This window comes from Nomascus leucogenys, chromosome 2 (assembly GCF_006542625.1).
Source record: "Nomascus leucogenys isolate Asia chromosome 2, Asia_NLE_v1, whole genome shotgun sequence".
NCBI lineage: Eukaryota > Metazoa > Chordata > Mammalia > Primates > Hylobatidae > Nomascus > Nomascus leucogenys.
In genome coordinates, this window is record NC_044382.1 from 52180825 (window position 1) to 52206132 (window position 25308).

A 25308-nucleotide genomic window follows, 5' to 3' on the forward strand; every position below is an offset into this window, starting at 1 on the left:
ACCCAGGAAGCGGAAGACTGCAGTGGATCGAGATCATGCCACCGCACTCCAGCCTGGGCGACACAGCAAGACTCTGTCTCGAAAAAAAAAAAAATTAGCCAGCTGTGGTGATGCACGCCTGTAGTCCCAGCTACTCTGGAGGCTGAGGCAAGAGAATTGCTTGAACCCAGGAGGTGGAGGTTGCAATAAGCCAAGATGGCACCATTGCACTCTAGCCTGAGCAACAGAGGAAGACTCCACCTAAAAAAAAATAAATAAATAAATATATATATATACGTATATATATATACACATATATATATGTACCACCACATCCAGCTAATTATATATATATATGTGTATATACACATATATATGTATATATAATTAGCTGGATGTGGTGGTACACACCTGTAATCCTAGCTACTTGGGAAGCTGTGGCACGAGAATTGCTTGAACCTGGGAGGCACAGGTTGCAGTGAGCTGAGATTGCGCCCCTGCACTCCAGCCTGGGTAACAGAGGGAAAATGTCTCAAAAAAAAAAAAAAAAAAACATATAGAATGAAGAAGAGAGACCAGGCACGGTGGCTCATGCCTGTAATCCCAGCACTTTGGGAGGCCAAGGCAGGAGGATTGCTTCAGGCCAGGAGTTTGCAGACCAGCCTGGGCGACATAAACTCAGTCTCTACCAAAAAAAAAAAAAAAAAAAAGCCGGGCGCGGTGGCTCAAGCCTGTAATCCCAGCACTTTGGGAGGCCGAGGCGGGCGGATCACGAGGTCAGGAGATCGAGACCATCCTGGCTAACACAGTGAAACCCCGTCTCTACTAAAAATACAAAAAATTAGCCGGGTGTGTTGGCGGGCGCCTGTAGTCCCAGCTACTCGGGAGGCTGAGGCAGGAGAATGGCGTGAACCCGGGAGGCGGAGCTTGCAGTGAGCCGAGATCGCGCCACTGCACTCCAGCCTGGGTGACAGAGCAAGACTCCGTCTCAAAAAAAAAAAGAATGATCACGTGAGCCCAGGAGTTTCAGGTTACAGTGAGATATAATAATACCACTAAACTCCAGTCTAGGCAACAGAGCAAGGAAAAAGAAAAAAAAAAGAGAAAACACAGAGTCAGATACACAATGTTAACAGCAGTAAGAAAACAGGATACAATGGTCAGATCATGTAGAGCCTTGTAGGATACTCTGAGAAATTCGTTAGCTCTACATGAACTGTCTCATATTTTTACATGATCATTATGACTGCTGCACTAAGAGTGGACTATCCGGGGGCACAGATGCAGGAAAACCAGGGAGAAGGTGATTCTGTAATCAATGTGAAAGATGATGGTGGCTCCATCAGATCATGGAGCTGGTAGTGAAGGTGGTGAGAAGTGGTCACATTCTAGAAATACTCTGAAGGGAGAGCCAACAGGAGGAAAAAGAAGAAAATCAGAATCTCACATCCCAAAGATAACTACTGCTAATATTATGTATTCTTTTTTTTTTTTTTTTTTTGAGACAGAGTCTCGCTCTGTTGCCCAGGCTAGAGTGCAGTGGCACAACCTTGGCTCACTGCAACCTCCGCCTCCCGGGTTCAAGCAATTCTTCTGCCTCAGCCTCCTGAGTAGCTGGGACTACAGGCATGCACCACCACGCCCAGCTAATTTTTGTATTTTTAGTAGAAATGGGGCTTTACCACATTGGCCAGGCTGGTCTTGAACTCCTGACCTCATGATCCGCCCACCTCAGCCTCCCAAAGTGCTGGGATTATAGGCATGAGCCACCACACCCAGCCTAATATGATTTATTCTAACCAAATATGGTCTCCTCTAAATAGTCACAAAGAGGCCAGGCATGGTAGCTCATGCTATAATTCCAGTGCTTTGGGAGGATGAGAAAGATGGATTGCTTGAGCTCAGGAGTTAGAGACAAGCCTGGGCAATATGGCAAAACTCCATCTCTACCCAAAAATAATAAAAAATAAAATAAAATTAGCTGGGGGTGGTGGCACATGCCTATAGTCCCAGTTACTCGGGAGGCTGAGGTGGGTGAATTGCTTGAGGCCATGAGTTCAACACCAGCCTGGCCAACATAGCAAAATCCCGTCTCTACAGAAAAATAAAAATAATAAAAAGCCAGGCAATGGCTCACGCCAGTTATCTCAGCACTAAGGAGGCCATGGTGGGGAGATCACTTGAGTTGGAGATGGAGATCAGCTTGGAGTTGGAGATTAGCATGGGTAACATGGCAAGACCTCATCTCTACAGAAACATAAAAATTAGCCAGGAATGGTAGTGCATGCCTGTAGTACCAGCTCCTCAGGAGGCTGAGGTGAGATCACTTGAGCCTGGGAGGCAGAGGTTGCCGAGCTGAGCTGAGATCATACCACTGCACTCCAGCTTCAGTGACAGTGAGACCCTGTTTGAAAATAAAAATAAAACTAGGCCAGGCAAGGTGCCTCACGCCTATAATCCCAGCACTTTAGGAGGCCAAGGTGGACAGATTGCTTGAACTCAGGAGTTTAAGATCAGCCTGGGCAACATGGTGAAACCCCATCTCTACAAAAAATACAGAAATTGGGCTGGGCACGGTGGTTCATGTCTGTAATCCTAGTGCTTTGGGAGGCTGAGGCGGGTGGATCACTTGAGGTCAGGAGTTCAAGACTAGCCTGGCCAATATGGTGAAACCCCATCTCTACTAAAAATACAAAAATTAGCCAGACGTGGTGGCACGCGCCTGTAATCCCAGCTACTCAGGAGGCTGAGGCAAGAGAATCACTTGAACCCAGGAGACGAAGTGAGCTGAGATTGCACCACTGTACTCCAGCCTGGGTGACAGAGCAAGACTCTATCTAAAAAAAAAAAAAAAAAAATTAGCACCTGTAGTCTCAGCTACTTGGGAGGATGAAGTTGGAGGATCGCTTGCGCCTGGGAGGTTGAGGCTGTAGTGAGCCATGATCATGCCACTGCACTCCAGCCTAGGTGACAGAGCAAGACCCTGTCTCAAAAAAATTTTTTTAATTTTTAAATAAAAATAATTTTAAAAAGAAATAATCTCTGATCCAAGGTCTAAAGGAAGAGAACATGTTAACCAGTCCAATACATGGAAAGAAAATCTTTCCCATTTCATTAATAGCATCTCCTGTCTCCCAATTACTCATTCTTTTTTTTTTTTTTTTTTTTTTTGAGACGGAGTCTCGCTCTGTCACCCAGGCTGGAGTGCAGTGGCGCGATCTCGGCTCACTGCAAGCTCCGCCTCCCGAGTTCACGCCATTCTCCTGCCTCAGCCTCTCTTGAGTAGCTGGGAATACAGGCGCCCGCCACCACACCCGGCTAATTTTTTGTACTTTTAGTAGAGACAGGGTTTCACCGTGGTCTCGATCTCCTGACCTCATGATCCGCCCGCCTCGGCCTCCCAAAGTGCTGGGATTACAAGCGTGAGCCACCGCGCCCGGCCCCAATTACTCATTCTTAACCCACATTCCCCACATTCAATCCATCACTGACTTCTATTGAAATAACCTTCAAAATATAACTCTAACCCACATGTTTTACTACATCCCAATGACCACCACTGCGCACCAAAAACCCTCCACTCATCTGTTGCCAGGACTTTAGCACAGCCCCCAAATGGATCTCCCAAAATCTACACTTGCCCTTTCCTATCCATTCTGCCAGCATGGGATCCTAAAAAGGCAACTCTGATAATACCACTCCCCTGTTTACACCTTTCAATGGCTTCCCACTGACTTTAGGAAAAATCCTAAACCCTTCTAATGGCCCGCAAGGCCCTGCATGATCAGTCCCGACCCACCTCTCCAGCCTCACCCTCGCCTGTGTCTCTCTCACCCTCCCTCTCTGCCCTGGCCACCCTGGCATTCTCTTTTTTTTTTGGAGATGGAGTCTCACTCTGTTGCCCAGGCTGGAGTGCAGTGGTGCAATCTCAGCTCACTGCAACCTCCACCTCCCAGGTTCAGCCTCCTGCCTCAGCCTCCCCAGTAGCTGGGATTACAGGCACCCACCACCACACCCAGCTAACTCCTGACCTCAGGTGATCCACCCACTTTGGCCTTCCAAAGAGCTGGGATTACAGGTGTGAGCCACTGTGCCCGGCCACCCTGGCCTTCCTTTAAAGTCTCCCACACCAAACTGTCTGCCGCCCTGGGGCCTGCCCACTTGCAGTTCTGTCTGGAATACTCCCCCAACTCAGTCATGCATGCCCATGCTAAGGTCCCCTTGTCCTTGAATGCCCCTTTTGTGGAGATATGTCCCTACAGAAAATCAAATTCAGGTCCCTGGTCCCATGCTTTCCAAACACGCTACATTTCTCTGCAGCTCAGTTACACACACTGACTACTCTAGTTTCTTGTTCAATCCTCAGCTCCTCCTGGAGACCACCAGGACAACAAGCTCTACAAGAACAGGAGTGTGGCTGCTTAGTTCACTGCCAGGTTTCTAGCACTGAGCCAGGTACCTGGCCTTTAGAGGCTGCTTTGTAAGGTGTGACTGAATACTCACCACTGTGGTAGCCGAGAGGACAGCCTCTTGTAGGGTGGTTGGTCTGGGAACTTCCTCTGGCACTCAGTCAGAGGTGCCTGACACACCCTGCCTCTAAGGAGGCTCCTCTGAGAAAAACTAGGCAGCCCCCATGCCTTTCCCAGTTACTACCACAACCACTCACCCCACCCTGAGATCACGCCCACATCACCACTTTAGTCATTCATTTCCAATCTCTTTTACCATTCCTTTTAAGGGCTGGTCTCCTCTATTACTCCCAATTTCTTAGTAACCTTGGCTGGACGAGGTGGCTCATGCCTATAATCCCAGCACTTTGGGAGGCCAAGGCAGGAGGATTACCTGAGATCGGGAGCTCGAGACCAGCCTGGCCAACATGGTGAAACCCTATCTCTACTAAAAATAAAAAAATTAGCCAGGCATGGTGGTGTGCACCTGTAATCCCAGCTACTCGAGAGGCTGAAGCAGGAGACTCGCTTGAACCAGGGAGGCAGAGGTTGCAGTTAGCCAAGATCGCACCACTGCCCTCCAGCCTAGGCAACAGAGTGAGACTCCATCTCAAAAAATAAAAAATAGTAACCTCAACTTCAGTTACATGGACATAATATCCTGTTAACCTTTTAAAAAAAAAGACATTAAAGAAAAATATCTCCAAACATGCTGAGTTTATTTGAGAATGAGAGAAAAGGATTATAATCCAGGATGCACAGAAGGGCAAGCCACAAGTACATCTGGTGACAGAAGGGGAAAAGGAAGCTTTTATTGGCATAAAGGGAGAGATTTATATAAGTTGCTTAGAAACAGAGTTCATGGCCAGACACAGCGGCTCATGCCTGTAATCCTAGCACTTTGGGAGGCCAAGGCAGGCGGATCACGAGGTAAAGAGATAGAGACCATCCTGGCCAACATGGTGAAACCCCGTCTCTACTAAAAATACAAAAATTAGCTGGGCGTGGCAGCGCATGCCTGTAGTCCCAGCTACTCGGGAAGCTGAGGCAGGAGAATCGCTTGAACCTGGGAGGCAGAGGTTGCAGTGAGAGATCACGTCACTGCATTCCAGCCTGGTGACAGAGCGAGACTCATTTCAAAAAAAGAAAAAAAAAGAGTTCATGAGTTCCCTAGAGGATCAAAGCCAGAGTTGTCTTCAGTTCATTGATGGAGATGCCATTACTGGGCAAGTATTCTTTCCAGAGCATTTTATCTGAATTACGATAGTCCTAAAAAATGTCTATGCCAGGCAAGGTGGCTCACACCTGTAATCCCATCACTTTGGGAGGCCAAGGCAGGAGGATCACTTGAGGCCAGGAGTTTGGGACCAGCCTGGGCAACATAGCAAGATCCCATCTCTACCAAAAATATATATATATATTTTTTTTAACTAGCCAGGAGTGATGGTAGGTGCCTGCAGTCCCAGCCACTCTGGGAGGCTTAAGCAGGAGAATCATTTGGAGTCCAAGAGTTCAATGCAGCAGTGAGCCATGATTGTGCAACTGTACTCCAGCCTGGGTGACAGAGCAAGGCCCTGTCTCCAAAAAAAAGAAAAAGAAAAACAAAATGTCTACTGATAAACTTTGTCATAGAAATATATATACATATGCAAAACATGCAAGCCATGCAAAGCAGGTGATTCAAGAGAGACATGAAGGGATTTCTAGTGGGTTTTTATTCATTTTTTTATTTTTATTTTTATTTTTTTTTTTGAGATGGAGTCTCACTCTGTCACCCAGGCTAGAGTGCAGTGGAGTGATCTTGGCTCACTGCAACTTCCACCTCCGAGGTTTGAGCAATTCTCCTGCCTCAGCCTCCTGACTAGCTGGGACAAAAATTAACCATCATGCCTGGCCAATTTTTATGTTTTCAGTAGAGACGGGGTTTCACCATGTTGGCCAGGCTGGTCTCGAACTCCTGACCTCAAGTGATCCACCCGCCTCAGCCTCCCAAAGTGCTGGGATTGCAGATGTGAGTCACCACTCCTGGCCTCTAGTGGGGTTTTTAGAAAATCCTTTGAAACAGTTCTTATCTTGGACATGTAAGCATGAGCTCCCTCTACTTCACACCTTCCTTGTCCTATTTTGACAAAAGCGGTTTCATCCTGGTATCTGCAACTTTCATAACCCCATTAATTATAATGCTTTCAGATTGAACATAACACTATTCAGGGGAAACAATGGGTATAAACAAGCTTTACCATTCCCTTCCCTGTCAATTTTCCCCAAAGACAAGGCTTGCTTAAAAAGCAATTTCTGGCCAGGCATGGTGGTTCACACCTGTAATCCCAGCACTTTGGGAGGCTGAGGTGGGAGGATCATTTGAGGTCAGGCATTTAAGACCAGCCCAGGCAACATAATAAGACCCCACCTCTACAAAAAATTAGCTGGGCATGGTGGTGCACACCTGTGGTCCTAGCTACTCCACCTGCCTCAGCCTCCCAAAGTGTTGGGATTACAGGCGTGAGCCACTGCATCCAGCTCTAAAATACAAATTTAGAAAGTCAACTAGAATCAAGTATTTAGAGAATTATCCTATTTCCTACTCTGAACATGTGGCTAGGTCCAGTGGCTCATGCCTATAATCCCAACACTTTGGGAGGCCAAGGTGGGCAGATTACCTGAGCTCAGTAGTTCAAGACCAGCCTGGGCAACACGGCAAACCCCATCTCTACCAAAAAATACAAAAATTAGCCAGGTATGGTGGTGCAGGCCTATGATCCCACCTACTTGGGGGGCTGAGGCAGGAGAATCACTTGAACTTGTGAGGTAGAGGTTGCAGTGAGCCAAGATCATATCACTGCACTCCAGCCTGGAAATCAGAGCAAGATTCTGCCTCAAAAAAAATTTAAAAAGTGTGAATACACTAGGTGTGGTAGCTCACACCTGTAATCCTAACACTGGGAGGCTGAGGCAAGAGGATCATTTGAGCCCAAGAGTTCAAGACCAGTCAGGGCAATATAGTAAGACCCCATCTCTACTAAAAATAAAAATTAAAAAAATTAAAAACAAAAAACAAAATATATGCACATGACAAAAAGTAAAAGCGATTTGTTAGATTTGAGGAGAAAGAGGTGATATAGCTCTTTTTTTTTAGAGATGGGACCTTGCTGTGTTGCCCAGGCTGGAGTGCAGCAGCACAATCATGGCTCACTGCAGTCCCAAAATCCTGGGCTCTAGTGATCCTCCCATCTCAGCGTCCAGCGTAACCGGAACTACAGGCATGTTCCACCACATCTAGCTAATTTTGTGTTTAAATTTTTCTGTAGTGACAGGGTCTTGCTATGTTGCTCAGGCTAGTCTCCAACTCCTGGCCTCTAGTGATCCTCCTGCCTAATCTTCTGAAGTGCTGGAATCAGGCATGACCCACTGTGCCCAGCCCTGATATAGCATTTCATAGTTAAGATCCTGAGCTCTGGAATTGGACAGACCTTCATTTGAATCCCAGCTGTGCCTCGGGCACATTAATTAACCCAGCTGAGCCTCAGCTTCTCCTTGTGGAATATGAGGCTCCACTACAGGAGTCAAAGGAAATGCTGTGAAGAGTGAATTCCATGGTGTTCTACAGTTCTCAGCACATAGTAAAGGCTTAATAAATGTTAGCCACTCTCATCATCATGCTTTCACGGTTTCAGCACTCTATTTTTTTTTTTTTTTTTTTTGAGACGGAGTCTCGTACTGTCTCCCAGGCTGGAGTGCAGTGGCGTGATCTCGGCTCACTGCAACCTCCGCCTCCCAGGTTCAAGCAATTCTCTAGCCTCAGCCTCTTGAGTAGCTGGGATTACAGGTGCCCACCACCACACCCAGCTAATTTTTTGTATTTTTTTTTTTAGTAGAGATGGGGTTTCACCATGTTGGCCAGGCTGGTCTCAAACTCCTGACTTTGTGATTCACCCGCCTCAGTCTCCCAAAGTGCTGGGATTACAGGTGTGAACCACCGCGCCTGGCCTCTAACGTCTATTATTATGTTGTTATATCGACAAACATCTGCTAGCTCTTTTAAGATCAAGGCAGTGTGTGAGGTGTAAAGACATGGAAAGCACTAAGCTCTTAACTTCAAAGAGCTTCTCAGCTCTACAACTGCCATCTTCTATCAACTGAACCATGACAACAGTGTCCAAACCAGTCTCTCTGCTTCCAGGCTTATCACTTCCAATCCATGCTCCTTCCAGCCAAAGGGCTCTTTCCAAACGCAAAGATATGATACGCAAAACATGACAGTTCCATTTCTGGATGCCTTGCCTACTGCCTGTAAAATTAAGTCTACACTCTTTTTTTTTTTTTTTGAGACGGAGTCTCGCTCTGTCACCCAGGCTGGAGTGCAGTGGCGCGATCTCGGCTCACTGCAAGCTCCGCCTCCCGGGTTCACGCCATTCTCCTGCCTCAGCCTCTCCGAGTAGCTGGGACTACAGGCGCCCGCCACCACGCCCGGCTAATTTTTTGTATTTTTAGTAGAGACGGGGTTTCACCGTGGTCTCGATCTCCTGACCTCATGATCCGCCCGCCTCGGCCTCCCAAAGTGCTGGGATTACAAGCGTGAGCCACCGCTCCCAGCCTAAGTCTACACTCTTTAACACAGTAAATATAAGTTCTGGTCTCCACCTTCCACAGAAGCCTCTTTCATCACTTGCCTCCTGCCCTCAGACCTCCCCCATGCTAAGCTTCAGCTATTCTGAAATATTTCTGGTTCCCCAGCCTGGCCCGCTCTCTCTCAGTATGGGGTCTCTGAACAAGCTGCCCCTGCCCAGGGGCCACGTCCCTATTCTTCCACCTGGCTGACTCCCTGTAGACTTTTAGAACCTCATCACCCCCTCCTGGAAGCCTTCTCTTACCAACATCTCCCAAAACAGGGTAAAGGCACCGCTGAGCTCACTCCTGTCCTGGCATGGAGCTATCCTGGCAACTATTAATAGAAGAGCAACTATCTGTCAATGTGCCTTCTTCACTGTAAGGTGAAAATAGGCACTGTGGCTTGTTCATCACCAGATCCTCATCAGAGAGTATACAATCTGGCATATGGTAGATGCTTAGTGTTTGCTGTAAAAAGTTAATGGCAGCTGGGTGAGGTGGCTCACGCCTATAATCCCAGCACTTTGGGAAGCCAAGGCAGGCGGATTACCTGAGGTCGGGAGTTCGAGACCAGACCAGCCTGGCCAACATGGAGAAACCCCGTCTCTACTAAAAATACAAAATTAGCCGGGTGTGATGGCGCATGCCTGTAATCCCAGCTACTCGGGAGGCTGAGGAAAGAGAATCACTTGAACCTGGGAGGCGGAGGTCACAGTGAGCTGAGATCGTGCCACTGTACTCTAGCCTGGGCAACAAGAGCAAAATTCCATCTCCCAAAAAAAAAAAAAAAACAAGAAGTTAATGGACCAAGTACAACAAGAGCTATGATTCAGTCCATGCTTCAGTCACAGAAGAACTCTATCCCAGCCAAAGTGCATTTAAAGTGCTTTGTTCTCACTCAAGTTTGGTTTTAGAGAAGACGAATGACTACTCCAATCTCTGGCTTACCCAGTAAAGGACTACAAGCCCTTTGGCCAACTTGCATGAAGCCATCACTTGAGTGAACAAGATTCAGATAAGGAAGCAACAGGAGAAGAGGTTGAGCCCAATTCTGGATACTGATTAGGAAATAATCTGCAGGCAATAGGGATTCATGAATGGCTTTTGAGTCAAAGGGTAACATGGCCATAGCTGTGCTTTTTTTTTTTTTTAGATAGACTCTTGCTCTATCACCCAGGCTGGAGTGCAATGGCACAATCTCAGCTCACTGAAAACTCCACCTCCCGGATTCAAGCGATTCTTCCACCTCAGCCTCCTGAGTAGCTGGGATTACAGGCGCCTGCCACCATACCCGGCTAATTTTTGTATTTTTGTAGACACGGGGTTTCACCACGTTTGCCAGACTGGTCTTGAACTCCTGACCTCATGATCTGCCCGCCTTGGCCTCTCAAAGTGCTGGGATTACAGGCGTGAGCCACCGCACCCAGCCTAGCCGTGCTTTAATAACATCACTCGGGAAACAGAAAGTAGACCAGAGGGTAAAAGACAAAGAGCAGATAGGGAGCTGGATGAGAAGGAAGGTCAAAGGGTCCAGGAATACTATAGTGACAATGACTGAAAATATGATTACCTGCACACAGTCCTGCTACAGGTGGGAAAATGGAGGAATAATAAAGGAATACCAACAGCACTTTTTATTGTTGTAATGCTTTGCAATTCCCAAAGTGCTTCATTTATAACTGTGATTCTCAAGCCTAGTTACATCTGGAGAGGTTTTTAAAAATACCAATTTCTCGGCTGGGCACAATGGCTCACATCTGTAATCCCAGCACTTTGGGAGGCCGAGGCAGGTGGATTAACTGAGGTCAGGAGTTCGAGCTCAGCCTGGTCAACATGGCAAAACCTCGTCTCTACTAAAAATACAGAAATTAGCCGGGTGTGGTAGCACGTGCCTGTAATCCCACCTACTGGGGTGGCTGAGGCAGAAGAATCACTTGAACCTGGGAGGCAGAGGTTACAGTGAGTCGAGATTGCGCCACTGAAGTCTAGCCTGGGTGACAGAGCAAGACCCTGTCTAGGCCTTACCCCAAATCAATTAAATCAGAATGTAAACTCCACAAGGGCAGGGATTTTGGCTGTTTTGCTCACTCTCAATGCCTGGCACATGCATCGTGCTCAGGAAGTATTAGTTGAATGAATGATTGAATGAATGAATATACCATTATTAACTGAGATCCAAGGAACACACCAAGCTCCTGATCTCAGGAGCTTAGACTTTTTTTAGCAATAAGGACACCTTTCCTATTTCTAAAGCACTACTTATAAAAATATCTCAAGAAAACAATTAGAAGTTAATCACTGTCTTCTGTGAGTGAGGGGGAAAAAAGGTAGGCAGTGTCTAGTGATGTGACAAGAAGAAATTAGTGGCCATGGGCACACACAGGCTTAGGCAAGCTCTAACTCCTGTGAAATTTTGAGGTAATCATATTGTAAGGACTCAAGCATAATGAGAAAACAACTATATATTAACCAGCTACCCTACCCTGGGTATTTGAACAAAACCCAAAAACCCAAATGCATATACATACCTATTATTTTGTTCTGATACTTCAGGATTACTTTGATATATTTGTTCTGGCTTTGTACAGAGTAATTCTTTGTTTGATATCTGAAAAACAGTGGCACATGGAAATGGATGAAACCTGTTAGGACAAACATCCAAGGGACCTTTTTTTTTTTTTTTTTTGAGACAGAGTCTCACCCTGTCGCGCAGGCTGGAGTGCAATGGTGTGATCTCGGCTCACTGCAACAACCTCCGCCTCCTGGGTTCAAACGATTATCCTGCCTCAGCCTCCCGAGTAGCTGGGATTACAGGCATGAGCCTGGCCCCAGGGAACTATTTGGATAAGGAGAAGCCCTGAGTTTGGAAAGAATCATAAAAGTAGCATAGAATTGGGCCGGGCACAGCAGCTCACACCTGTAATCTCAGCACTTTGGGAGACCAAGGTGGGCAAATCATGAGGTCAGGAGTTTGAGACCAGCCTGCGCAACACAGTGAAACCCTGTCTCTATTAAAAATACAAAAATTAGCTGGGCGTGGTAGCGCACGCCTGTAATCCCAGCTACTCAGATGGCTGATGCAGGAGAATCCCTTGAACCCAGAAGGCAGAGGCTGCAGTGAGCTGAGATCGCACCACTGCACTCCAGCCTGGGCAACAGAGTGAGACTGTCTCAAAAAAAAAAAAAAAAAAAAAAAAAAAAAAAAAAGTATCCAGCCATTGTCAAATATGGTGGGAGGGAAAGGGCAAAATCACCCTTGTTTTAGAACCACTACCCTATCCAATGATTGTTCATTCACCCATCACTACTCAAAACTTTCTCTTCCTACTTCCAGATGTTTTCTTGTGGAGAAAAAAAGCCTCTCTTCCTCTGATTTATCTGGTAACTCTCCAGAAAGTCTAATTGTGTAGCACAAGGGTAGAGTGTACTTAAAATTGTGAAAGTTTTCCCTCATACTATTCCAAAAAAAGCAAAGTTTTTATCTTTTCAGTGGTATTTGATGAAACTAAAACATTTTCTCCAGATGTTACAAACCTCCCAGAGAGTTAATCCATAAATATTTACCTTATCTCCCACCCCAGGCACTGCAAACTACAGAAAAGATCTGACACCCATTTTCCAGATCTGTTCAAGAAGTATCTGTTGGGCATGGTGGCTCACGCTTGTAATCCCATCACTTTGGGAGGCCGAGGTGGGAAGATCGCTTGAGGCCAGGAGTTCGAGACCAGCCAGGCCTACATAGTGAAACCCTGTCTCTACTAAAAACAGAAAAAATTAGCCGGGCGTGGGTGGTATGCGCCTGTAGTCTCAGCTACTCGGGAGGCAGAGGCAGGAGAATCACTTGAACCCAGGAGGTGGAGGTTGCAGTGAGCCGAGATTGCGCCACTGCACTCCAGTCTGGGTGACAGAACAAGACTGTGTCTCAGAAAAAAAAAAAAAAAAGAGTGACTCATATAGTTCTTGTTTTTACAACCCGAATATCTGAATTCAGGTAAAATATTCTGCCTGACCAGGGCTACATGATAAGCCACGTACTTGATCACTTTGTAGGGTCGCAGCACCCTTCTTACTACTATTCAGGTAATTCAGGTTTCTGACGGGGAAGCCAGTGGAGCTGAGCGGGCGGCAAGAGGGGTGGGTTCAGGATGAGAAGTTGGGACGAGTGACGAGGAAGTAGAGAGTGAACCTTGGCTAAAAAGGAAAGAAAGTAACTGTGAAGAAGAAATGACCCAACTTAAAATAAAGCCTGAACACCTTATCTCCCACTTGAGAGAGAGAAGAAGCTGAAAGCCATCAGCTTGCACTCTGGGCTCACAGACAGAGAGGGTGAGGGGTTGAGCCCAGATCTATGACTTCAGACCCCTGACTCGGCCCCTAGGTCTGATCATTCATTCAAACTCTCAATAAACACGGATTACCAGACCCTGCGCACGGAACACATCTGGGAAAACAGCTGCAACCTCGGAGACCAGCATGGGACAAACTCTCTCAGGGCAATGAGGAACAACTAAAGAGAATCCCAGGAACCAGGTAACCAATCGCCAGAAGCCCTCCGCCCTCATGGTCCATTGGGTCAAGGCCCCAGTGCCGCCTCGTATCGCCAGCCTCCAGTCCTGCCTCCACGACGCGCCCTTCCCCAAGGCTGGCCGGGTCTGGATGTCGCCATCCCCTATTCGGAGCTACAGACCTCGCAGCTGAACTCTTAAAGAGAACCTCGCTTCTTCCTCACGGTGCTCCAGCTCTACACACCGTACTGAGCCTCGCCAGCCACCGTATGCGAGGCCGCGGCGCGTCCGTGACGTCACTGATGTGCGCTTCTCCTGCACTAAGGGAAACATGGCTCTAACGCGGCCGGTGCGGCTCTTTTCTCTCGTGGCTCGGTTGCTCCTGACGCCCCGACGAGGCCTCACGGTCCGCAGTCCCGAGGAACCCCTGCCGGTGGTGCGCATCCCAGTGGCTCTACAGCGGCAGTTGGAACAGCGGCAGAGCAGGCGTCGGAACCTCCCGAGGCCGGTGCTGGTTCGACCCGGACCGCTGCTGGTTTCGGCGCGGCGGCCGGAGTTGAACCAGCCGGCGCGCCTCACATTGGGCCGTTGGGAGCGCGCGCCGCTAGCCTCTCAAGGCTGGAAGAGTCGACGCGCGCGTCGGGACCACTTCTCCATCGAGCGCGCGCAACAGGAGGCGCCAGCGGTGCGAAAGCTGTCGTCTAAGGGCAGCTTTGCTGACCTGGGCCTGGAGCCCCGTGTGCTGCACGCACTACAGGAGGCTGCGCCTGAAGTCGTTCAGCCCACAACCGTGCAGTCTAGCACCATCCCCCCACTACTTCGCGGCCGCCACGTCCTTTGCGCCGCAGAAACCGGCAGTGGCAAGACTCTCAGCTACCTCCTGCCGCTGCTTCAACGGCTCTTGGGCCAGCCAAGCCTGGACTCCCTTCGTATCCCCGCGCCCCGAGGCCTGGTCCTTGTTCCTTCCCGAGAATTGGCCCAACAGGTGCGGGCTGTGGCCCAACCCTTGGGCCGCTCCTTGGGCCTGCTGGTGCGGGACCTGGAGGGAGGCCACGGCATGCGTAGGATCAGGCTGCAACTGTCCAGACAACCTTCAGCAGATGTGCTTGTGGCCACTCCAGGGGCTCTGTGGAAGGCCCTGAAAAGTCGACTGATCAGTCTGGAGCAACTCTCCTTCTTGGTGTTGGATGAGGCAGACACACTGCTGGATGAAAGCTTCCTGGAACTGGTGGACTACATCTTAGAGAAGAGCCACATAGCAGAAGGCCCAGCTGACTTGGAAGACCCCTTCAATCCCAAAGCTCAGTTAGTGCTGGTAGGAGCCACATTTCCCGAAGGTGTAGGCCAGTTGCTGAATAAAGTCGCCAGCCCAGATGCTGTCACCTCCATCACCAGCTCCAAGCTCCACTATATCATGCCTCATGTGAAACAGACATTTCTGAGACTGAAGGGAGCAGATAAGGTGGCCGAGCTGGTGCACATCCTCAAGCATCATGACAGAGCAGAAAGGACTGGCCCCTCAGGAACTGTTCTGGTGTTTTGTAATAGCTCCAGCACTGTGAACTGGCTGGGATATATTCTGGATGACCACAAAATCCAACACCTAAGGTTGCAGGGGCAAATGCCAGCCTTGATGAGAGTAGGAATCTTCCAGTCCTTCCAGAAGAGCTCCCGAGACATACTTCTCTGCACAGACATAGCCTCTCGGGGCCTGGACAGCACTGGTGTGGAGCTGGTTATCAATTACGATTTCCCCCCAACGCTGCAAGATTACATCCACAGAGCAGGGAGAGTGGGCCGTGTGGGGAGCGAGGTTCCAGGCACCGTCATCAGTTTTGTGACCCATCCCTGGGATGTGAGCCTGGTTCAGAAGATTGAGCTGGCGGCTCGCCGAAGGAGAAGTCTTCCAGGACTAGCATCCTCAGTGAAAGAGCCTTTGCCGCAGCAGCCTGATTTTGACAAATCTGATTAAAATGTGATGCTAGAACAGGGATCTTTCCCAGTATCTTGGGTGGGTGACCACACTTGTCAGTGGGAGGCTCTGGGCTGCCCTGTCAGCTCCTTGAGGGTGGGATGAACTGCTTTGTGACTTGGAAAGGTAAGCTGCTGGCCAGCATTGGAGAAGAAGCTGCTGAGCATGGCTTTCTGTAGTCTTTCGCAAGACACAAGTGGATTTTGACTTTGTATCATAACATGATTTCTAACAATAAATGATATTTTTATGTGCCTCCCCTAAGAATAGTTAGCACTGGGGCGGAATTCAGTAGTTTCTGAGGATTCATACCCCAAACCGCCACATCTGGGACAAAGGCGCTTTCAGTTGATGTTTTAATTCATAAACATTTAGTTTTTATTTCCTGCCCCCAAAAAGGTATCCATTAAGCCCCCAGGGAAAGGAAATGTGACTAGCAGTAGACAGAGTTACTCACTAACAATACCCAACACAAACGGGCATCCTGGCCAAATCTCTCTGGAAGGTACTGGCAGAAAAGTAAAGGGTAGACTAATACAGAAGTTTTGCTTGTTCGTTTTCAGGCTCTGCCTTCTATCCCAACTCGGTGGCCGAGAAAGAGGAGAGATGATTAAACTGTTTTACAAAACTGGAAAAATAACCATACAGCATTTTCTTTATATATATATATATATACAAAAAAATTACAAAAATTAACCCGGCGTGGTGGCACGCGCCTGTAGTCCCAGCTACTCGGGAGGCTGAGGCAGGAGAATCACTTGAACTGGGAGGTTGCAGTGAGCCAAGATCATAAGGCTACACTCCAGCCTGGGGGACAGAGCAAGACTCCATCTCAAAAAAAAAAAAGAGCCGGGTGTGGTGGCTCACGCCTGTAATCCCAGCACTTTAGGAGGCTGAGGCGGGAGGATCACCTGAGGTCAGGAGCTTAAGACCAGCCTGGCAAACATGGCGAAACCCCATCTCTACTAAACATACAAAAAAATTAGCTGAATGTGGTGGTGCACGCCTGTAATCCCAAATACTTGGGAGGCTGAGGCACAAGAATGGCTTGAACTCTGGAGGCGAAGGTTTCAGTGAGCCAAAATTGCACTTCTGCACTCCAGCCTGGGTGACAGAGCTGATACCCTGTCTCAAAAAAAATAAAAAAGAACAGAATCCTGAGCCCCACTCCAGATGGGATTAAGCTCTCTAAAGTTTGACCTGAGAATACTCTTTGTAAACTCCCCCAGGTGATACTTGGGCTCTCCCAAATTGATAAACCATTTGTCTATGCTGTACTCCTTTTCCCAGAGTCCCAGCAAATTCCTGTAAGGCTTTGTACCCCCACAAGACCAGAGGGATGCTTCCGGGCAAGTATTCTCTCCAGAGCCTTGGAGAATCTTAGTGATCTCATGCTAGCCCTCCTGCCAGAACAAACTTCCCAGGAACCGTCCCCTTGGTATTTTACCTCCTATCACTCCCTGCAGGCCATCAATTAGCACCACACTAAAGCAACTTATGAGAGAAGGTGCTATGATTCTCAACCAGGGTGACCCAATCTCCAAAGATTGGGCCGTCTCTACCTCCTGGGCATATCCCCTCTGCAGTAACCCCACTAAATAAATGTCCCATGTTTGCTTTTTCAAGGCCAGTAATAGGGAGACCTCTCCTATAGGTCATCTCTCTTTGGTAGGAAGTTCTTGGCCACACTGAACCAAAGGCTGCTCCTAGTGTGGTCCTGATCAGGCTAAGGGCAAAGTTGCCTTTCCTTTGAGTAGGACCAAATCGCCTTTTTTTAAATATAAAAAAAAATAGACACAAGGTCTAGCTATGTTACCCAGGCTGGTCTCAAATTCCTGGGCTCAAGAGATACTCCTGCCTCCATCTGCCAAAGTACTAGGATTACAGGCATGAGCCGCCACGCCTGGCCCAAATGACCTTTTGGTACCTTTTCACAGTGCTGACCTGGGCTGCTGCTGGGGGCTAAACCTCATCGTTTCATAGTGATAAGATTGTCATTGTTCGCCTATTTAAAGAGAAGGCAGTGTAATGATAAGGTTATGATTTAGTATTGTTATCTTTTTTTTTTTTTTTTGAAACAGAGTCTTAACTCTGTCACCCAGGCTGGAGTGCAGTGGCACAATCTCAGCTCACTGCAACCTCTGCCTCCCAGGTTCAAGCAATTCTCGGGCCTCAGCCTCCTGAGTAGCTGGGATTAGAGGTGCACACCACCATGCCCGGCTAGTTTTTATATTTTTAGTAGAGACAGGGTTTTACCATGTTGGCCAGGCTGGTTGTAAACTCCTGGCCTCAAGTGACCCGCCTGCCTCAGCCTCCCAAAGTGCTGGGATTACAGACATGAGCCAAGGCGCCTGGCCAGTCACTTGGGATTCTTGTCATGAATTTGTTTGAATTTCATGTTAAAATAGGTTCATCTGTAGACGTAACATATCACTCCTATAATCCCAGCACTTTGGGAGGCCAAGGCAAGAGGATCACTTGAGGCCAGGAGTTCCAGGTTACAGTAAGCTATGATGGTGCCACTGTATTCTAGCCTGGATGACAAAGTGAGACGCTGTTTCTGAAAAAAGAATAAATTTTAAAAATAGAACCATCATTCGCACTTCATACAGTCATTTGGGAGCCTCATTTTGCCTTGGGGCACATTTAACATACCTCCCAGTGTACATCACCTTTAAATGTGATGAGCTTGTCCTCACATTCTTAACAGCTATAAATCTGGAGCCCCAAATGAAGCCCTGCTGATCAGAATGCCTCTCTGCTACCTGTATGACCTTGGATGGACCCCTAACCTCTTGGCATTCTTGAATCTTAAGGTGGTAGAAATGTGAGGGTGCTATGAATTTCCATTTGGGGCAGAACAAAGTCAAGAAGAGCCTGTATGTTTTCAGTCTTCTTAATTGGAACATATTCCGTCTCCTATTGAAACCGCCATTGCAAAATTACAACCGAGACAGTGAAAGAAATTTGACCTAACCAGCTCCATCGTGCTTCTAACCTCCAAGCTGTCCTTGTTCGTTCCTGGGCATAGGCTAAACTAACTTTGGGAGGAACTTAGTTTATAGTATATAGTTTAAAGTTTAAAACAAAGAAGATAACAGCCCTTTCCCAAAAGAAACCCCCTTCATGCCTGGGAACTAGACTGCCTTTGTAGGACTAACAAAATCAGCCAAAAGATTAGAAATTATGGTTTAGCAGTCATGCAGCTAGAGGCTACAAGATTCTTTTTTTTTTTTTTTTTTTTTTTTTTTTTTTTTTGAGATGCAGTCTCACTCTTGTTGCCCAGGCTGGAGTGCAGAGGCGCTATCTTGACTCACTGCAACCTCCGCCTCCCGGGTTCAAGCAACTCTCCTGCCTCAGCCTCCTGAGTAGCTGGGATTACAGGCACCCACCACCATGCCCAGCTAATTTTTTGTATTTTTAGTAGAGACGGGTTTCACCATGTTATCCAGGCTGGTCTTGAACTCTTGTCCTCAGGTGATCCACCCATCTCAGCCTCCCAAAGTGCTGGGATTACAGGTGTGAGCCACTGTGCCCGGCCGAGGCTACAAGATTCTGACCATTCCCCAAATTGCTCTTGGGGATAACATCACTATATAAAACCTAAGATCATGCTCGCTTCAGCAACACATATACTAAAATTGGAACTATACAGAGAAGATGAGCATGGCCCCTTGTGCAAGGATGACATGCAAATCCATGAAGTGTTCTGTATTTGTTAATTTTTTAATTTTTTAAAATTATATACCTAGGCCGGGTGTGGTGGCTCATGCCTGTAAATCTCAGAACTTTGGGAGGCCGAGGCATCTGTCTCAAAAAAAATATATATAGATATATATATGTGTGTGTGTGTGTGTGTATACATATATACATACGTGTCATATATATGTTATATATATATGACATAGTATCAGTGCTTGAGATATTTTGCAGACCCTACACTTGATTAGCTGGGCGCAGTGGCTCACACCTGTAATCCCAACACTTTGGAAGGCCAAGGCGGGCGGATCCCTTGAGGACGGGGGAGTTTGAAAGCAGCCTGGCCAACATGGCAAAACCCTGTCTCTACTAACAATACAAAAATTAGCTGGGCATGGTGGTGGGCGCCTGTAGTCCCAGCTTCTCAGGAGGCTGAGACACGAGAATCCCTTGAGGGGGAGGTTGCGGTGAGTCAAGATCATTGCACCACTGTACTCCAGCCTGGGCAACAGAGTGAGACTCTATCTCAAAAAATATAAATAAAATAAAAAAGACCTTGTACTTGATGGATCACCTGACACCACCCAGATCAATCTTGTGGCTCCCCCACCCAGGAACTGACTCAGGGCAAGAGGATACCTTCGACTACCTATGATTTCTTTTTTTTTTTTCTTTGAGATGGAGTCTCACTCTGTTGCCTAGGCTGGAGTGCAGTGGCATGATCTTGGCTCACTGCAATCTCTGCCTCCTGGGTTTCAGTGCTTCAGCCTCCCAAGTAGCTAGCTGGGATTACAGACAGCGCCACCATGCCCGGCTAACTTTTGCTTTTGTTTTTGTTGTTGTTGTTGTTGTTGTTTTTGAGACAGAGTCTCGCTCTGTCACTAGGCTGGAATGCAATGGCTGGATCTCAGCTCACTGCAACCCACACCTCCCGGGTTCAGGATTCTCCTGCCTCAGCCTCCCAAGTAGCTGGGACTACAGGCACATGCCACCACACGCAGCTAATTTTTGTATTTAGTAGAGACAGGGTTTCACCATATTGGCCAGGATGGTCTCGATCTCTTGACCTCGTGATCCGCCCACCTTGGCCTCCAAAAGTGCTGGGATTACAGGCATGAGCCACCAGGTCCAGCCTAATTTTTGTTTTTTTAGGGGTTTCGCCATGTTGGCCAGGCTGGTCAGCCTCCCAGAGTGCTGGGATTACAAGCATGAGCTGCCAAGCCCAAGCCGACTCCCTATGATTTCATCTCTGACCCAACCAATCAGCTTTCCGGACTCACTGCCCACCACCCACCAAATTATCTTTAAAAACTCTGATCCCTGAATGCTTAGGGAGACTGATTTGAGTAATAATAAAACTCCAGTCTCCCGCACAGCTAGCTCTGCGTGAATTACTCTTTCTCTATTGCAATTTCCCTGTCTTGATAAATCAGCTTTGTCTAGGCAGTGGCAAGGGGAACCCATTGGGCAGTTACACTTTGCCTGTGTCCAGATCTCACTTGTCCTTCAAGTCCAGCTCGAAGGAGCCTTCCATGATCCCTTTGTCCATCGCAATCTCTGCCCCTCCTGCTGTTGATTGCTTAGCACCAGTGCGTGGCTACCTATCTCTTAGATTAATCTTGCCTCTCCAGCTCATCTCAGAATTTAGGTTACTCTTGCCCTCCTGTGGTCACTGGGGCTTGTACCAGCTGACAGATGTGCCCCACAGAGTGGCTACTAGGCATTTGTAGGGAGGGCTGGATTGGAGGGCCCAGACAGGATTCTTCTCTATCTCTGCCCTGCTTTCCTCCACAAAACCCTGAAGGCCCGAAGCCTGCCCCTTAGGTCACAGATTCCTTATGTGACTTCACAGGGTAGTGATGACCTCACAAGCTTTCAAAGTTTCCATGGCAGCGTGACTACACACCTGCGTCCTAGGGAAACCTCCCTACCATTTCTCTGTGAGATACCAATCTGTTTGGTTGGCTGAGAGAGAATGTCTGACCGGATCCTCTATATTCTCTCTAACATGTCCTCTGTCCCCTGGGAGGGCAGCGCAGCAGGTAGGCATACAGGGGGCATCTATACAGGAGGCGTTGCTGTACCCACAGCTTCACCTGGCTGAAACGTTCCTTTTGGGCTGGCCCACCACACCTCAGAGCTTTCCCAGCCATAAGTAATATCGAGGACATGGCCACTCAGGGATCCACAGTGTTCCTGCTCACTGCTAAAGGCAAGTGAAATGTCATCTGAGCAGGTGTTCAGAAAGGTTTTCATCTTTTTTTTTTTTTTTTAATTGAGACGGGGTCTTGCTATGTTGCTGGGGCTGGTCTGAATTTTTTTTTTTTTTTTTTTTTTTTTGAGACAGGTTCTCTGTCGTCCAGATTGGAGTGCACTGGCATAATCACAGCTCACTGAAACCTCAACTTCCTGGGCTCAGGGGATTCTCCCAACTCAGTCTCCCTAGAAGCTAGGACTACAGGCACGCACCACCACACCCAGCTAATTTTTTCTATTTTTAGTAGTGACAGGGTTTCGCCATGTTGCCTAGGCTGGTCTTGAACTCCTGAGCTCAAGTGATCAGCCCACCTCAGCCTCCCAAAGTGCTAGGATTACGGGCGTGAGGCACTGTGCCTGGCCCACCAATTTGTATTAGATGTTTTTATTTTAGTCTCGCTCTGTCACCCAGGCTGGAATGCAGTGGTGCGATCTTGGCTCACTGCAACGTCTGCCTCCCAGGTTCAAGTGATTCTCCTGCCTCAGCCTCCCAAGCAGCTGGGACTACAGGTGCGTGCCACCATGCCTGACTAATTTTTTGTATTTTTAGTAGAGACGGGGTTTCACCATGTTGGCCAGGCTGGTACTCCTGGACTCAAGTGATCCTCCCTCCTCAGCTTCCCAAAGTGCTGAGATTACCAGCGTGAACCACCCCACCTGGCTGATAGTAGATCATTTTTTACAAAACTTGAAAATAACTTCCATTAAAGCCTGAGATGTGACAGACCTTAAGAAATGTATTTTTTGGTCATGGAAGGGATGAGGAGGATCTCCTGGTCTCCTGCTGCTGACACAGGCTCCACGTAACTGTTTTCACAGCCAGCATCCTGTCTTAGGGACACATAGAGGTGATAGTCCAAGGCTGTGTCTGGGATGTGAAGAAGACGAAAAGACTTCTTAGGAAGAGTCACGAGAGAGGGGAGGCCGTAGCACCACAATGTATAAGGTAAAAGTGACTAATTCTGGTTTTCTTTCCAGCTGCAGTGACTGCCACTTCTCCTCCCACACCTGGGCACTACCATGTTCTCTACCGAGGGTGCGGAGAAACTCAGGTAGGCTGGCATGGGGAGACATACTGCCTGGTTGGTGGCTACCGGGCCCATGGGGATGCTCCTTTGGCCACCCCAACAAAGGCTGAAGCAGAGAAGCCAGCCCCTAGCCGTGCTCCCAAGAGACGTCAAGCTACGACAGAGTCAGATAAAGACCTGGGTTGCTCTAGCCCCAAAATTCAGTGCTTGGAGCATAGTGGCAGGAGACTGACCCCACAGAAGCTTGCTGGCTGAGCCATTTGGGAGAAACGACAAATGTTTAGCTGTCTAAGACAGCTAATGCCTCTTCTGTGGTGACCTCCCCTGCCCACCACTGCAGATAGAGCCTGAGTCATTCTACCTAAGCCTTCCTCATCCAGAAGCCCCTTCCTCATCCAGAAGCCCCCTTCCATGCTAACTACCCATGGGCAAGGAGCCTCAGAAACTGTGGTTTAAAATGAGAGGTTGCTTTGAACATCCCAAGGCTGAAGCCGGCCTGGAAGAAAACCTGATGTTCCTCTACTCAACTCTCCAGAGTCCCTTTTTGGGCAGAAGAAATAAATAGTCTGCACTCTGCTAGCTGCGGAGTCAAGTGCAGAGAGGGAGTGCAGCATAGCCCAGTAAGGGCCTGGTCTACCAGATGGGCTTTTGCTTTGAGTCACTGCCAGCAACTACCAGCACAAACCAGGAGGGCCAGGACTTGCTGAAACTGGAAGCAGCAGCCCATGGCTAGTCACAGCAGGAGAAAGCCTCCTGCTTGGCATCTCAGGAGGTAGAAGAAAGAGACCTGGGGAGACCTGCCACCTACAGCAAGAACAATAAGGAGGAAGTTGAGCAACATCCTCCTGAAGCTCACGTGTTCCTTCATTTCCTGCCCATTATGGCCCCAGTGAGGTCCCTACTGCTCAATTAAACAAAAAAAGATTAAAAAATTATTTTTCCATAACAATGTTTGACTTGATCATCTTTCTTTTCTTTTTTTTTTTTTTTTTTGGACGGAGTCTCGCTCTGTCACCCAGGCTGGCTTGCAGTGGCACTATCTCGGCTCACTGCAAGCTCCACCTCCCGGGTTCACGCCATTCTCCTGCCTCAGCCTCCCCCGTAGCTGGGACTACAGGCGCCTGCCACCGCGCCCAGCTAATTTTTGTATTTTTAGTAGAGACGGGGTTTCACCATGTTGGCCAGGATGGTCTCAATCCTGACCTCAAGATCTGCCCACGTTGGCCTCCCTAAGTCCTGGGATTACAGGTGTGAGCCACCACGCCCAGCTTCTTTCTTTCTCTTCTTCTTCTTCCTTCTTCTTTCTTCTCCTCCTTCTTCTTCCTCTTCTTCCTCTTTTCTCTCTCTCTCTTTCTTAGATGGGGTCTTGGCCAGGCACAGTGACTCACTCCTGTAATCCCTGCACTTTGGTAGGCTGAGGCAGTGGATCACCTGAGGTCAGGAGTTTGAGACCAGCCTGGCCAGCACAATGAAACCCCATCTTACTAAAAATACAAAAATTGGCCAGGCGTGGTGGCTCACGCCTGATCTCAGCACTTTGGGAGGCCAAGGCGGGCGGATCACGAGGTTAGGAGATCGAGACCATCCTGACTAACATGGTGAAACCCCGTCTCTACTGAAAATACAAAAAAATTAGCTGGGCATGGTGACAGGTGCCTGTAGTCCCAGTTACTCGGAAGGCTGAGGCAGGAGAATGGTGTGAACCCAGGAGGCGGAGCTTGCAGTGAGCCGAGATCACCCCACTGCGCTCCAGCCTGGGCAACAGAGGGAGACTCTGTCTCAAAAAAAAAAAAAAAAAAAGACCCTGTCTCTACAAATTTTAAAAGAAAAGTACTGTTAACTTTTATAAGGGTCATAATGGTATGGTAATTGCCATTTATTTATATATTTATTTTATTTTATTTTTCGGAAACAGGGTTTTAGTATGTTGCCCAGGCTGGCCTCAAACTCCTTGGCTCAAGCAATCCACCTGTTTCAGCCTCCCAAATAGCTAGGACTACAGGAATGGCCCAGTGCACCTGGCTTATAGTTGTCTTTTAAAAAGAGCCATTACCATTTATTTATTTATTTAGAGACAGAGTCTTTCTCTTGTCGCCCAGGCTAGAGTGCAGTGGCACGAACTCAGCTCTCTGCAATCTCTGCCTCCTGGGTTTGAGCAGTTCTCCTGTCTCAGACTCCTGAGTAGCTGGGATTATAGGCGCCCTCCATGACACCCGGCTAATTTTTGTATTTTTAGCAGAGATGGGGTTCGCTATGATGGCCAGGCTGGTCTCCAACTCCTAACCTCAGGTGATCCACTCACCTCAACCTTCCAAAGTGCTGTGATTTCAGGCAAGAGCCACGTGCCCAGCCTAAAAAGAGCCCTTACCTTTTAGAGGGGCATACTTAAAAATGGATGAAATAGATGTCTATGATTTGCTTTAAAATAATCTGTAGAAAGGGGTGAGTGAGAGCATAAATGAAATAAGATAAGCCATCAGTTGATAATCTTTGAAACTAGGTGATGGCTATATGGGATTTAATACACTTTTCTCTCTCCTTTCTCATGTATTTGCAATTTTCCCTATAAAAAGTTTTTTGGTCTGGGCACAGTGGCTCATGCCTGTAATCCCAACCTGTGGGAGGCTAAGGTGGGAGGATCACTTGAGACCAGGAGTTTGAGACCAGCCTGGGCAACATGGTGAAATCCCATCTCTACCAAAAAAAAAAAAAAAAATTAGCTGAGTGTGGTGGCACCACCCTTAGTCCCTGCTACTCGGGAAGCTGAGGTGAGGGGATCACCTGAGCCCCGAAGTTTGAGGCTGCAGTGAGCC

At 48.0% G+C, this 25308-nt stretch overlaps 3 protein-coding genes and 1 non-coding gene across 11 annotated transcripts in view; 3 read left to right on the forward strand and 1 right to left on the reverse strand.

Moving 5' to 3' along the window:
- Window positions 1-14117, reverse strand: part of DUS2 (dihydrouridine synthase 2) — a 59863-nt gene extending 45746 nt beyond the window's left edge. For 3 of the 8 annotated variants that reach the window (XR_004026182.1, XR_004026179.1, XR_004026181.1), the window contains exons 1-2: window positions 13723-14117; window positions 11564-11643 (exon numbers count right to left, since the gene is read on the reverse strand). The gene's annotated coding sequence lies outside the window, so the exon portion shown is untranslated. Of the gene's footprint in view, window positions 1-11563; window positions 11733-13070; window positions 13227-13458 lie in introns of those variants that run through there. The other 5 variants (XM_030795066.1, XM_030795060.1, XM_030795073.1 and 2 more) reach the window with 5 other exon arrangements.
- Window positions 13638-15768, forward strand: DDX28 (DEAD-box helicase 28). The gene has a single exon (XM_003262917.4). It carries the CDS (start codon window positions 13872-13874, stop codon window positions 15510-15512), a length of 1641 nt encoding a protein of 546 aa, XP_003262965.2. The 5' UTR covers window positions 13638-13871; the 3' UTR covers window positions 15513-15768.
- Window positions 15769-19123: 3355 nt separating this feature from the next.
- On the forward strand, window positions 19124-19231 carry LOC115831791. The gene has a single exon (XR_004027288.1). It is a non-coding gene; the product is annotated as a U6 spliceosomal RNA (small nuclear RNA).
- A 1814-nt stretch (window positions 19232-21045) lies between these two features.
- On the forward strand, window positions 21046-23443 carry DPEP2NB (DPEP2 neighbor). The gene is made up of 2 exons (XM_012504727.2): window positions 21046-21253; window positions 22446-23443. Exons 1-2 carry the CDS (start codon window positions 21187-21189, stop codon window positions 22748-22750), a joined length of 372 nt encoding a protein of 123 aa, XP_012360181.1. The 5' UTR covers window positions 21046-21186; the 3' UTR covers window positions 22751-23443.
- The last annotated feature ends 1865 nt before the right edge of the window (window positions 23444-25308 follow it).

What these genes read in the sequence shown, in the direction of transcription:
- DDX28 (XM_003262917.4), top strand. Translation starts at nt 13,872, where the DNA reads ATGGCTCTAACGCGGCCGGTGCGGCTCTTTTCTCTCGTGGCTCGGTTG.
- DPEP2NB (XM_012504727.2), top strand. Translation starts at nt 21,187, where the DNA reads ATGTCTGACCGGATCCTCTATATTCTCTCTAACATGTCCTCTGTCCCC. An exon ending in CTGGGAGGGCAGCGCAGCAG is followed by an intron (nt 21,254 to 22,445) that starts GTAGGCATACAG and finishes TTTTCTTTCCAG; the next exon opens with CTGCAGTGACTGCCACTTCT.